Raw genomic sequence first — 14,526 nt, forward strand, 5'->3', positions numbered from 1 at the left:
GTCAAGCGTGGCCGCATATGAAATGTGGAATGTAGTATTTTTGCCCATAAAATATACCAAAAAATACCTCATTCACAATAGAATGAGTGGATGCTATTTTTTTTAATTAAGCATTTTTTGAAGTATGCTTGGGAAAATTCGAATAATGTTCATTTGTATTTAAAACATTTTATTTAAGTTATTTTTCTATATAATCTTTGCAAGCCCTTGAAAATGAAGTTAACGGTCACACTGTTTTTAATGTTTTCACAATCAGTATTTATAAATAGTACAACTCAAATCGAACTATGAAGTTATTCATATGTATATGGCAATATTATCCAAAAAGACTGTCTATGTTAAACAAAAATTGTCTAAAAAAAAACTTTTTTGACAAATTTTCATAGCATTTTACTTATTTAAATTATCGTTGTTTGACAATGATATATCGATATATTCTACTCAATATATTTAGCTCAATATTATCGAAGAAAAGGAGCTACCCTTAATTTTTTTCTGTTGTGTTTAGTGTAAGAATGGCGCGAGCGAGCGATTACATTTTGAATTCAAACCTTTCAAGCCAGGTTTGTTCTTACAACTAAATAAGATTTTCTTGAGCCCAATGTAACTGAAAATAATTTATAAATTTAATTTTTATAATTAGGTCACTCCATATAACTAATAATAAGATAAAATATAGTTGTATAGTAAATGACATTTGACTTTTCACAAATGTGATTACTAATGGATTAATTTGAATATTGTTTCAAAATAAACCAAAATAATCTATAACCTAATAGGTTCCTGAGACAGCACACTTTTGTAAAGTTTGGCTGACGATTTGTTTACTTAAATCATCAGTAAAGTCAAGTGTGCGAAAATTGGCACTTAAGCCCCACTTGAAATCGAATCAACGGTACAATATCGCTATTTAGCATGCAATATAAATAGTGTGTATGATGCGATGGTATGGCAAATGAACTTAAGGACTTTGCAGTAATAAATATCGTACATAAATACCTACTTAAGCTCAAGAAGTCAAACAAAATCTGCATAAAGTGGCTGCGAACAAACAGTTAGCGACAACAAAGACGGAGACACATGCAAACACGCATACACTCACACGCATTCACACTGATGAACAGGCAGCTGGCTTCACGCTGCTGTGATTGGCTGCAAGGCGGCCATTTTCTGTACGGTCCACAGCAGACGAATACACACCCACACATGCGTGCGCCTGTTAGCATGTTGTGTACGTGTGTGCGGGTGGTTCGACATCGTTTGTTGGAAAAATGATTCAGTTCGAAAAACGCGCTGACAAATTGAGGACACGCTCGAGTGCGCAGCGGAACGGCGCATTGCTTAAGATTTGAGCTAAAGGAAAAAAATCAAATACACGTTCTCGGTTGCAAGGGGTGCGTGTGTAATTTTCCCCCCTGAACTACACCCCTTCAGAAGACAAACTAACCAACCAGCTACTTGGAATTGTTGTCGCAGTCTCAGTCTCAGTGGCAGTCGCAGTCAAGTGTCGTTCGGTTCTCGACGTGTAGTTCAAGTGCATTTTGGCAAATTGTTGTATTTATTTTAATTTAAAGTGCCTCTTCAAGAGCTCAAGTGATTCGAAATTGTGCCAAAGCCAAAGTGCAATAAATAATAATGTTGCAGCATCATCAACACCAGGCACAAACCGCCGGCTACTATGATTACAATCAAACACCTAGTCCGGGCAGCATGACAAATGCGGATGCCCTCAACACAACTCCATTCTCAGTCAAGGATATACTCAATATGGTCAATCAAACTGAGGCCTACGATGCTGGCTATGGACATCTCGATAGGTGAGTCAAGGAGTTACTATTTTGGTAAAAGAATTGTTTATTAAACCCATTGAAACCCACGTAGCAGATGTAGATTTAAATTGTCTTTAAAGGACCTTTAAAAAAACTTATATGATATTGATGATCATTAAATTGAAGCAAAAACATGGAAATACATATTATATACTTGTTAGTACTTATAATAGAATTTATTAGAATTTAATGGTGTGCATTTTGTTGAAAATGGTAAACATTAGTGCTAGAAATATAATATCAAATAATATCAGTATGACACACACAATCTTATAAGAGAACACACTTTTAATTAATTGAGTCTTTTTTTAAATATTTATTGAAAGATATATAGCAACATTTCTGTATTGTAGTATAATTTATTAATAATTTACTTAATGGCTGCAAAAGATCGTTTTAATTTTATGGAATTTCTTGATCTTTAACCAAGCAGCTGTTTATTCAGTTACTTTCCACTATCTACCTGTATCTCAGCATCCCACACAAAGTTCTCGGTAGACAGCGCTGTGTGTGTGTTTAATATTTATTTATTTTTAATAAGGCTCCATAGGAAATTAATTTCTACCAATTTCTTCCACAAAAAGATAATATTTTCATAACCTTCCAAGACAGCGAGAGAGCAAGAACGAGAGAGCAAAAGAAATCCTATGAAAACATATACGAGCATGAATTGCAAATAGGACTAAGGGAGCGTTTGACAAATCATCGTTATTTGTACAAGAGGCAAGACAAAGACAAGATGCGGACACAGACACAAAGTGTTAACAATAAGAAAAACAAAGTCAGCGCTCAGCGCTGTGGTCAGGTCAGGCAAGAGAAGAGAGACAGACGGACGGACAGACGGGTGGTCGGGCGGCGCCGGACTTTGTGTGTGAGAGCCTGAGCCTGAGGCTGCGGCTGAGGTTGAGCCTGGCCAACACATGTGATTCGCATGTTTTCTGCTAGGACATGCGCAGCGCCCACGTCCTGGGGCGTCCTTTTAATTGTAGATGAGGCATGAAATGATGTCACCAAGGGTCGCGTCAGCAGGAAGTGCGCTGGAAGCTGCGACTAGGACATTTGCTCGTCAAGCTCTCTTGCTGTGATGCAACATGTGCTATGCAGACCCAACAAAACAAAAAAAAGGAAAAACTAAAAACTAAAAACATTTCACTTTCTTGACCTTCGCAGCGCGACGGCAGCTTCAACGCTCTATGGCGCCGGCGATTACCAGCTTCATCAGCATCAGCAGCATCTCCAGCTCCAGCAGCAACAGCAGCAGCATCAGCAGCAACAGCAGCAGCAGCATCAGCAACTGCAGCACCATCAGCAGCAACAACAACAGCAACTGCAAAATCATTTGGTTGAGCATGATGAGGATGCGATGGCCACGACTTCATCGCTGTCGCCTTTGCTGCCACCGCCACATGGTCATCATCCTCACGCACATGCCCATCATCATCATCATCAGCTGTACGCTGGCTATCATCAGGACTATGGCATGCCAGCGCACATGTTCCAGCATCCACATCCGCACGCGCATCAAGGCTATCAGCCCGCCTACAATGTGTCCGCCTCGCAGTTCTATGCGGGCAACGCTTCCAATGCCTATCAGACCTCCTCCGCCGGCTACAACTACAACTATGCGACCGCAGCCTCCGCTGTCGCCAGTCCTGGCGATCTCTATGCCAGCGCTGCCTCCGCCTCCTCCACGCTGCCCTCAGTTGGATCACCCGCTGTCTCCAATGCTGCTGCTGCTATTCTCGCTGCCGGCACCATCAAGAGCGAGTATATTCCCACGCCCTACGTCACGCCCTCGCCCACCCTCGATCTGAACAGCTCCACGGAGGTGGACGGCGGACACGGCTCGGCGCACAAGCTGGCCGGGAATGGCATCGCACAGCGACTGCTTGATCCACAGCGAGCGGGAGAGTGTGCCAAGCGAAGTAAGTAGCTTTTAATTGTGTCTTCTTATTTACTTAAGTTTTTTATTTATTTGTAATTACTTTCCTTCCAATTCAAATATCTAATCACATTATTGTGTAATGGAACAAATGATTTGGCATTATATTCTTTATACATAGATAAATTTGTATCTTTATGTCATGTTAGCTGGTTTTCCAATTTTGTTTTACAATCTTTATTTATTTTATTATTTGAATAGCATTTATTATTTCCTTCTGAATGATAGTTAAGACAATACCATTGTTTTATTACATTTATTGCATTTTTTTTTCGTTTGTTTCAAAATGTAAAAAAAATTAAATTTTAACAATTTATTTATGTATTTCTTTTATTTGTACTTCTGCTATTCTATTTGAATATTAAAAATAATTTTTAATTTTACTTTACCTTTCTTAGTTATCTTACATCTTTATTTAGTTGTATTACAAATATACTTATTTCCTTTGAATTCTGAAAGGGATTTAATCATACTATCATATCTATCTTTCATTCTATCATATATTAATATATCGCAATAATAATTAAAAATAGATCATAGAGTGCAAAATACACTTGTTTGTCAGTCAAAGCGCCTAAAATCCATAATTGCTGTGGCTTACATTCTAGTATATTTTGCATATGGTATATTTTGAATGTAGTACTATGTATATTATTGCGGTATATTAATTTGGTATATTTTAAAATGAATACCGCTGTTTTGCTTTTATTAACAATGGATAGCGGGTATCTCACAGTCAAGCACATTCGACTGTAGCTTTTGTAGTTTAAACTTTTTCTAGTGTGAGTTTGTGAAAAGTTTTATTAATTTCATCTCAGTTTCTATTGAATTTCTCATTGATTAAGTGTGATTATCTTACTTTGTCTCGGATTTAAATTAACAATTCGGAACTCTAATTATATAATAATATATAATATATACATATATATATACTCAAAATTTGTATTAATATCTTCTTTGTTTTGCCTTTTCAGAGGAGAGTCAGGTGACTTCATCGCGCGCTGAGCTGCGCAAGAACAGCAGCCAAAATGGAAGTGGGAACAGCAGCAACAACAGCAACAGCAGCAATAACAACAACAACAACAACTCGTCTGGAAAACCGCGAATGAAGCGCAAACCTCGAGTGTTATTCTCTCAGGCACAAGTGCTGGAGTTGGAGTGTCGCTTTCGCATTAAGAAATATTTAACTGGTGCGGAGCGAGAAATCATTGCACAGAAATTGAATTTGTCGGCGACGCAGGTGAAGATCTGGTTCCAGAATCGACGCTACAAATCGAAGCGCGGCGACATCGATGGCGATGGCATTGTGAAGCATCATCATCATCAACAGCAGCAGCAGCCACAGATGAAGCTGAAGGAGTCAACGGGAGGCAGCTCTTTGCCTCCCCCGCTGCCCAATCACATGATGTGGCCAAGTGCAGCACAGCAGCTGCAATAGGATAAGGGAAAAGGATGTGTTTCTTGCTAATTTATTACAGCTCCAATGCCTCATTAACTCTAGTACCTTGTTGTATATACTTGATTACTTATTATATATTATATTTTACTGTTTTTGGACAATAAATAAAGTTTAAGCACAAGCAAAAAGGATCAAATTGTTGTTTTACAGATGGGTTGGGATGGGGATATATAGATAGCTAGTACTATATATAGATAGATCCATTAGGCACCGCATCTGCGCCGTATAATGGTTGTGTTGTCGAACGGCGCATAAATCAATTTTATCAAACTGAAACGATCAGTTTTATGAATAAATGAAGAAAACACACACACACACACACAGAAACACACACGAACAATTTCCGTTTTTGAATTCTTTTTGAAAATGTTTTCCTTTCGCTTTTCGCAATGAATAACTCGGCAAAGGGTTGCAGGCAGGGGAAATCGGGGAATGGGGAACCGGGATACGATTTCGATTTCGATTTCGTGGTGTTTTCGTGTCTGCGGCGGCAGACATTACAAAGGTTGCTTTTATGAAACGTTTAAGTGGCCGCAATGCAACTGTAAAATGTTTTCCTATATCTAAAAGATACAGATACAGTGCACAGCTAAAGATACAGATGCAAGGCAGCATCCCTCACCCCTCACCCCTTACCACGAATCCCAATTCCGATTCCCGATCGCGCTCTCGACATTTATGACAGCCCCGCGGCGCATTGGGCTAATATTTCATGGAGTGTGGGGCCAAAGTTGATGTTGATGTTGCTGTGGCTGCTGCTGCCTCCTGTTGAGATGCTGCTGGAGTGGCATATCAATTACTGCATAAACACATGCCACAGGCCGCAACCCGGGGCAGCAAGTGCAGCTGATCCACAAAGCAAAGGGGCAGTTGCAAAGCACTTTCTGACAGCCTGAATTTCTGATTAGCTGCCAGAGGGGGAGATTTTTCCATGGGAGGCAGCAACAAAGTTGTAGTTGTAGTTGCTGTTGTTTGACTGCTAGGTTAAATGTCAATCACAGGGCATCAAAACTGAGCATAGAATTATGATGCTCATTTGGCGGCACTCTCTTTATATTTATATCTAAATAATCCTATTCTATATGAGATAACTTTTATAGCAATTTAAATATTTGGTTTTACAATTCATAAGGTTAACAATTAATTTTGAAGAAAGTGAGTTGATTTTACTTAAATAATAATATAATTTTATATTCATGTAGATATTTACTTGATTTAAGAGTTTAGTTAAACATGATTATTTAAATTAGATATTATTGATATTTCTCTTTTTTTTTAATTGAATTTCAAAAGTTTTTAATGGCATACAGTTTTACATTTTTAATTATCAAACCTTAAACCATTATTCATGGTGGGGACACTTTATTTAAAATATATTTTTTTTTGTCACAAGTGAAATTTGTAATACAGAATAAGAGAACTGACTAATAGTAAACAGTATAATGCAATTAAAGTAGAAAGGTTTGAGGGAAAATATTGGAAGTTTGTAGGGGAAAAAGATATTTAAGAAGAAGCAAATTAACAAATTTTATTTTGAGTTTAAAATAGGGACGAGGACTTCTTTAGGAGAGGCATATACATGTTACCATCAAAATTACAGAAAATCATCGAAGACAACGGTACATATAGCACTTGAATCGGACAATGCTAACTATGTTAAAATCGTTGTCAAAAATCAATAAAGAAACCGGTGTGTCATTACCACAACATTAACAACCTAATAATAATTGTGTGCGAATTATTCTACTGTTAACGTTAAAGGGTTCTTCTTAAATAGATGAATAATACAAATTAAATTTAAGTTTTTTAAATATAAGTTTTCTTAACATTACATATATTAATTGTTCCAAAATATAATATTATTTGATTATCATTACAACAAACAGCTCTACGAATTTTCGTGTATTGTGGGATACGAATTTTCATGTATTGGGAGATTCAAATGTCACGTTCTTTTTGATTCTTTTTATAAACCAGTCAAATATAATTGCCACATGAATGGATGTTTTGTTAATTATTCAATTAATTTAAAAATATATAATTAATTTATATGGTACAAAATTTTTCAGCAAAGCCGCTAGACTTATAGTAATATTTATGGATTAAATGACAATCACAGGATATGAACAGAGCATAGAACATAATTAGTAGGCTCAATGGAGGAGGCGTGAGTGGCAAACAAACCGCCTGCCACCGCCCACAGAACGCGGGATGTAGGACGCAAGACGCAAGACGCATGAGAAATGGCTTGTCAAGTGGCATTTAAATGCTTGTATAATGGACCACACTGACCAAGCGAGAGCTAGAACTAGAGCAGAAGAAGGATCGTTGCATTAAGGTTTCGTTTTACAATGTCGTCGGCGGCAAAATGTTGCGGCGACGCGTCGCATCGCAATGTTGCCGCATTTGGCGTCTAGACCGAGATCCCCGCTTTCAAGTGGAAAGTGGCAGAAGAAGAAAGAAAGAAAAAATTTGTCGTCTTTCCATATATCACATATTCAGAGGATCGGCGATAAGCGAGGCAGCCTTGTTGCATGGCTTGTAGCGCCGTTTAATTCATGTTGCGTCAAAGGATCAAAGGCGCCACAAGCCGCGCCACGCAGCTGTATGTTCTGTCTCCCTCCCTCACTTCCATGCGTCTCCCTTTCGCTCTCTCTCTAGATGTTGCTTTCACTGCTTTCCTTTGGCGTTTCCTCAATTAAAGATGTGGCGCGAGAAGCCGCCAAAGTGAGAGTTAGGTAAGCAAATTAAGATTTATTAACAACAATAAATAAACAATAACAAATGACAATCGAGAATCGACAATTGGCGCATTTGCTCTAAACATTCTACACAGTTGCATTTCCGCGCTTTTCTTCTTTTGCCGCAATTGCGTAATGCTTTCATTCATTTTCCTCGCTAGCTCGCTCGCTCGCTGTCATTGCCAGTCTTTGTCTATAATCCCAGCCAGCCTCTGTCAAGTGGCTGCCTGCCACGCCCCCCTCATTGCCCCTCGCCCCATGCCATTAACCGTCGGTTTGGCATTAAAGGCTTTGACATTTTATCAAAAAGAGAGAAAAAGAAAAATGAAAGCAATTGAGTTTTCTCCTCTATTTGTTTGTTGTTCTTCTTGTTGTTTTTCATTTCCATTTGATGTGGCCATAAAAATGGCGAGCTCATTTTACATTTCTCTCTTCCCCCCTCTGTCACTGTTTCTCTCTCGCATTGTTGTTTCTGTTTTATATCCATCAATTTTTGTGCGGCTTTTCAAGTGGAAAATTGTGACAATTATATTCAAATTAATTGAGTAATTGCATTCTGAAACTGAAGATGTGTCGTTCCAAAGCATTTGATTTATAGCCTGTGGAAGTCGCAGCTTCAAGCACTTCAAATATTCTTGATATCCCCAAGCGTTTATTCCTCCTCGACTAACAAAAAGTTGCATTGATTTCTTGATCTACAGCAATGCATCGAATCTTCTTCCGCTGGCGATATCCGATTGCACTTCAAGAACCTGTAAACAAAGTTCAATTGCTATCAGCATAAATTATACACCTGAAACGGTTACCATTACTAAATTTGAAGTATATGGGTGTATATTAATGTTACAAGCGAATGATTTCAATTTTGATTATTTGGAATTATTATTACTATGGTGAACTTTTTTTTAGTTGCTCCTTAGTTGTTCTTTTTACGCAGTTGATAAATCACACAAAGAAATAACTTTGAAAAAAGAAAATCAAAATGATAAAGTTAGTTTGACTTCGAAAAGAAAGTATCCTGGTGCAGATTCGCAGCTCTTCGCTTAAGCACATTGCTTTTTCTTGGAAATTCAAGTGTGATTATTTTTAACATTTGATGAATACAATGGGTTGCAGAGGGGAGTGCTGAGTTGGTTGCTAAGCTGGATGAGACATTGGGTTATTCTTATCCACAATTCACAATCAAGTCCTCATCCAACTGTCCATCACACTGTTTAAAACTCTGGTATCCAAGTTTTCATTTTCAGGTGGAATTATGAAATCCTGTTCTTTAGCAGGCCTATTATGAAATAGTGCAAATAAATAACACTTCGTGCGTTACCGTTTAGAAGGTGGTTTGATAAAAATTTACCACTGATTTTTAAATTTTTGATTATTTTGATTAAGTTTTCTTAACTACATGAATGTCTTCCATTATATGTACTATCGACAAGTTATTAAAACTATACATAATTAGTAAATTAGTATTTCTATACTAAAATCAAAGTGCTAATAAGTAGCAAGTAGAAAATATTTGAATTTTAACGGCTCGAGCAACTATTCTGGATGTGTTTACTGCTTGCTTCCCATACAGTGCACAAGCAGTTGAACACGTATCAAGCAGTTCGAATTGTGGATTTAAACAAGCAGTGTATTGTGGAAGCAAGCAGAGCGTGCGAGGCAATTTGAATTTTGTATTTATATTTTGAATATGAAACGAAAATTGGGTGAAATCTTACAAAATAATTTGTATTCTAAGATTTTATAAAAATTCAAAACATATTTGATAAAACTTTAAAATATATTTGACCCTGCATTTTACAGCTTTTATTTTTTGCACATTGAGTTAATAAAGTATTAGTTGGTAAATCGATAAGGATAAGTTCTGTAAACGAATAGTGCTTAACAAATACAAACACGGCGAGAAACACTTGCTAGAATCAATCACAAGCCAACTGTGCCATCTTCAGGTATCAAATTTCAAAACATTGCCATCAACAAAATACCCCAGAGATATGAGCGAAGCGCGCAATGAATGATAATGTAAAGCAAAGCAAACAATTGAAGTGGTTTTTGATAAACCATTAAAGCGAATTTAATACCACAAAACAATATTGTCCACTGGGTGATGGGCAAGTGTTCATCAGGGTGGTGAGTGCAGGAAAATCAAACAATACGATGGAATCAAGGAACTGTTCTAGTTAATTGAAAATGTCTATTCATCATTCGGCTGCGGATGAGATGAAGTCGCTGTAATCGAATACCTGTTTGGCCAAAGTAGAAATGCCCTATAAACTATTTAAGGATAATCGCATCAGCAGTCACAACCAAATAGAATTAACAAGGCAGCAGACGGAACGCGTGGCAAGCATCATTACATCATCATTCTAATTACCCAAGTATTATTGAAATGCATTCAAATGAAAATATAATATACCGAGTCGTGTCGATGCGAAGGCCATGCAAACCACCCCGCTACGTATCACTTTGTGTGCACTTCAATATTGGTTACTTTGCTACTCAGTTCTGACCGCAAAAAATAAAATACAATGCTACAAGCACGACAACAAAAAGAAGGAAGAAAATAAAAAAAAATAAAAAATAGTGTGTGCAATAAGCTGATGTTGCCACCCGCTTCGCCGCCTTTGTTGCAAAAGGGCTCACTCGGGCTGACTTCAGTGCCCGCGGCCAAGTTGAGGGTGAGACGGCATTAAGAGTCATTGAATTGGCAATAAAAAGATTATAGCCCGAAGGTGTGAAGTGTTGCAGAGAAGCAGCAACCCAACGCTGCTTGCTGCTACCATGTGTTTGTTTGTGTTTTTTATGAGCGCGTCTAGCAGCACACTCAGCATCTCACTCAATCTGGCAAGGCTGGCGAGAGAACGCAGCTGTGAGCGCGCAGCCATTTTGCCGTCGCTTTAACAAACAACCAATCAGCGCGCAGCGTGAGTAAGATGCTCAGCCAATGGCTGGCGTTGGCGTTGGAAAAACACTCAATATTTAAGATTATTGTACTGAGCACACATTTTAGTTCATAGGGAAATACTTCTAATATAGTTAACAACACAAAAAGTATAAAGCAAAAATGTGTTTAAATTCAAATCTGTTAATACTAAGAAAATTTGGGTTATTATTAATAGTTTTAAACGTGGAGAAAACATCTGCAAATATTAATAGCTTTAAATGTAAATAAAAATGGATTTTAATATTAATTCCTCTAAATATCAAGCAAAAGTATAATAATCAAATATGAAGAGAGAACAGCTAAAAAGTTTATTTTACGAGTTTCTTAGAGCAACTTACAGATATTTGTATGAGTTTTTACTTAATAAATAAATTTAAAAAATATTGTAATTCGGAATTATATAGCCAGCATAAAATATGCATTTAAAAATAATTAAAAAAATGTACAAAAATATATAAAGCTCTTATTAGAAAGCCAAAAAGGTATTAAACCAATTGTCAAGTCATATTTGTTTGCTAAATTCGATACAACCTTTGATAATCTACACTTAATGTAAATTGACCAACTACAAGTTCACATGTTCTATTATTATTCGTTGTGTTAAATATTTAACATGTTATGCATCTACATTTTTATTTACTTTAACCAACTCGAAGTAATGCTTTCATAATTTATTGTGTAATACAATTGATATTCTACACTTTTATTTACTTGCAGAGCAGCATTTTTAAATAAAGAGCTGTTCTGCATAATTTGTAAACTAAACACAACTTTAGTCTAAACAAATCCCATGAATATGCAAACTGTACCAGTTTTTAGTATTCAAATCCCAGCTCACATCGATTACCCAACAGTTAGCGCGCTATAAACAATAAACAGGATGCACACACTTCCAAAAATAACGCTAGGTTTAAACAAAAAGCCAGACTGTGATTAGGACGAAATGTTTACACACTCGTTCGACTCACTTGAGAGCAACTCAAACGCTCTTGGAGCGTCGCTAGCAACAACAAGGAGCATCAACCAATAGGCAGAAGCAGAGGCCAACCCATAGCCAAGTGGCTCAAGCGAAAAAGAGAAACAGCGAAAGGCAGTCAGTAGTGCATTATTAAAAATAGCAGCAGAATCCACCACCAGGCGAGTCGAGGGCGCACCACTTGAGTGCCATATGCGAGAGCACTCCGTGAGTGATTCTACATACTAGAGAAGAGTACGAACAGTACGCCGGGGATCGGCGCAGTTATTTAAAGAGCACACGGAGCGCACGGTCACAGCGCATTCGTGACTCAGCCTTCGAGACGTGAGCAACCAGAAAATCGAACGCAAGTGAATTGTGAAAAAGTGTGTTCCACAAATCATACATACATATATCCATAATAACTATATATTAAAAGCAAATTTACAAAAATGCTAAATATGGAGAGTGCGAGTGCGGGCGCGGCAATCGCAGCGGGATTGAGTAAATCGCTGACCACTCCGTTTTCCATCAATGACATTTTAACGCGCAGCAAACCGTTACATGCCACAGCGGCACAGCGACGGGTGTCCAGCGTGGACTTGGACTGTGAACCAGAGATTGTTGGCCAGGAGCGTGCTGGTTCCAAGTCTCCAACGCCTCCGACGCCGCTTTGTTGTCGCGATCTCAGCATTTACAAGCTGGCCCAGGAGAACAGCTCTAATCCCGGCCAGCAAGCAAGCTATTTGCAGTATTATGCAGCAGCTGCGGCGATGGATAACAACAATCAGGGAGCAACTTCAAACTCCAGCTCCGGCTCAAGTCTGCCCGTTGACTACATGCAACGCAAATTGGGCTACTTTGGCGCCGCTTTGTCCGCCGCTGCCTCCTCCTCCTCCATCTCAATCTCCGGCCCGCTCGATATGCGACGCTGCAATGCCAGCAATGACTCCGGTAAGTTTGTCTGCAGACTTAATGCACAATAAACACCCTCAATCTATTGTGTTATTGGCCTTTGTGCTAACTTTTGCGAAATTTGCTTCTATTCATTTACAGACTGCGATTCGCCGCCGCCATTGAGCAGCTCTCCCTCCTCCTGCACTGCGGGTGGCTATGGACGCACCACCTCCTCGCCGCTCTCCCACGACGACAGTCTGAGTGGCGGAGCGCTGAGCCGCAAGAAGCGTTCGCGTGCCGCCTTCAGCCACGCCCAGGTCTTTGAGCTGGAGCGTCGCTTTGCCCAGCAGCGATATCTCTCCGGCCCGGAGCGCAGTGAGATGGCCAAAACGTTGCGTCTGACCGAGACACAGGTGAAGATCTGGTTCCAGAATCGTCGCTACAAAACGAAGCGCAAGCAAATCCAACAGCACGAAGCCGCTTTGCTCTCGGCCACCAAACGTGTGCCCGTCCAGGTCTTGGTCCGTGAGGATGGCACCACAGCCTATGCCCATATGACTCCGGGTGGAGCTGCTGCCGCCGCTGCAGCGGCTGCTTATCCACATGGTCTCGATCCGGCGTTGCTCAACATCTACAGGCATCAGCTGCAGTTGGCCTATGGCGGTTTGCCACTGCCTCAAATGCACTTTCCCTACTTCTATCCGCATCCAAAGGTGCCGCAGCCAATTCCACCGCCCAGCCAACAGCAGACGCCACACTCGGCCAGCTTTGTGACCGGCTCCTCGGCATCCTCATCGCCAGTGCGCCAACAACGCAGTCCCTGCCCCAGTCCAACCCCGGGTCTGAACGTGATGAGCATCGAGAGTGGCGCCGAAAGCAATCATTCGGCAGCCGAGGATTGCGAGGAGAATGTGGAAATTGATTAGAGCTCGAGCGGGTTGTGGAAGGAGTTTAGGCTTTGTGATAGCTTTAGTGGAAGGTTCTTAGTGTTTATGTGTTAGCATCGCCATGAGGAGATGGGATCCATTCCCATCGGAAGGCTAATAGCTTTAGTAGCTCTAAGTTGTAGTTATACTCGTCTGTAATTCTATGTTAATATCGCAACTTAAATAAATGATACCAAGAAAATAATTTACTTTTCGTGTGTTTCTTTTATTGACTTGGAAAGATTTCAACAGTCATTTCTAATTTGAAAACAAAAACCCACAGGTTTTGCGGAAATCTCATTAACAATAATTAGCTGGAATTTCGCTTGTTATTTTAATGACAAATCTATTTACTGCACAATGAATTTCTATTTATAACTGGTATGAGTTAAGAATGAGTAAAAGATTGTCTCTTACATTAACAACAAATTTAGTATGTCGAGAGAGGCAAAATTCTGTTTACAATATGCTAAACTTTGGAAAAAGAAATTTGAAATCATGTTTTTCCTTTCCGAATAGCTTCAATTCATTTTAAATGAAACGACTAATTTTTATCTTATGTTTAAGATATAAATATAATATTAAAGTTGATATTGAACATTGGATGTTGTTTTATGTTAAAGTTGAGTTGATTGATTCTTTTTTTGTGACACTTATGATTATGGTAAACTGTGAAAGCTTTTTGGGTTGACCTAAAAGGAAAGTGTCTGCTCAAAAAAGACGAAAGTGCTCTCAATCCTAAACCAAACGCCTCAGAAAAAGTGACCCAGAAGAGAGATATGCAGCTCCTGTTTACTAAAAGAGTTTTCTCGGTATTTTTTGGACTTGTTTTC

At 38.9% G+C, this 14,526-nt stretch overlaps 2 protein-coding genes across 2 annotated transcripts; both read left to right on the forward strand.

The window, feature by feature from the left end:
• Positions 1 to 777: 777 nt before the first annotated feature.
• Positions 778 to 5,209, forward strand: LOC117573432 (muscle-specific homeobox protein tinman). The gene is made up of 3 exons (XM_052006847.1): positions 778 to 1,817; positions 3,000 to 3,754; positions 4,746 to 5,209. The coding sequence occupies exons 1-3, from the start codon at positions 1,636 to 1,638 to the stop codon at positions 5,207 to 5,209; spliced, it is 1,401 nt and encodes a 466-aa protein (XP_051862807.1). The 5' UTR covers positions 778 to 1,635.
• Positions 5,210 to 11,573: 6,364 nt separating this feature from the next.
• On the forward strand, positions 11,574 to 13,886 carry LOC117574906 (homeobox protein bagpipe). Its single transcript, XM_034258949.2, has 2 exons — positions 11,574 to 12,824; positions 12,927 to 13,886. The coding sequence occupies exons 1-2, from the start codon at positions 12,323 to 12,325 to the stop codon at positions 13,691 to 13,693; spliced, it is 1,269 nt and encodes a 422-aa protein (XP_034114840.1). The 5' UTR covers positions 11,574 to 12,322; the 3' UTR covers positions 13,694 to 13,886.
• The last annotated feature ends 640 nt before the right edge of the window (positions 13,887 to 14,526 follow it).

The sequence above is a fragment of the Drosophila albomicans genome, chromosome 2R (assembly GCF_009650485.2).
Source record: "Drosophila albomicans strain 15112-1751.03 chromosome 2R, ASM965048v2, whole genome shotgun sequence".
NCBI classification, from domain to species: domain Eukaryota; kingdom Metazoa; phylum Arthropoda; class Insecta; order Diptera; family Drosophilidae; genus Drosophila; species Drosophila albomicans.

What these genes read in the sequence shown, in the direction of transcription:
- LOC117574906 (XM_034258949.2), top strand. Translation starts at nt 12,323, where the DNA reads ATGCTAAATATGGAGAGTGCGAGTGCGGGCGCGGCAATCGCAGCGGGA. An exon ending in CAATGCCAGCAATGACTCCG is followed by an intron (nt 12,825 to 12,926) that starts GTAAGTTTGTCT and finishes ATTCATTTACAG; the next exon opens with ACTGCGATTCGCCGCCGCCA.
- LOC117573432 (XM_052006847.1), top strand. Translation starts at nt 1,636, where the DNA reads ATGTTGCAGCATCATCAACACCAGGCACAAACCGCCGGCTACTATGAT. An exon ending in GGCTATGGACATCTCGATAG is followed by an intron (nt 1,818 to 2,999) that starts GTGAGTCAAGGA and finishes TGACCTTCGCAG; the next exon opens with CGCGACGGCAGCTTCAACGC. An exon ending in GGGAGAGTGTGCCAAGCGAA is followed by an intron (nt 3,755 to 4,745) that starts GTAAGTAGCTTT and finishes TTGCCTTTTCAG; the next exon opens with AGGAGAGTCAGGTGACTTCA.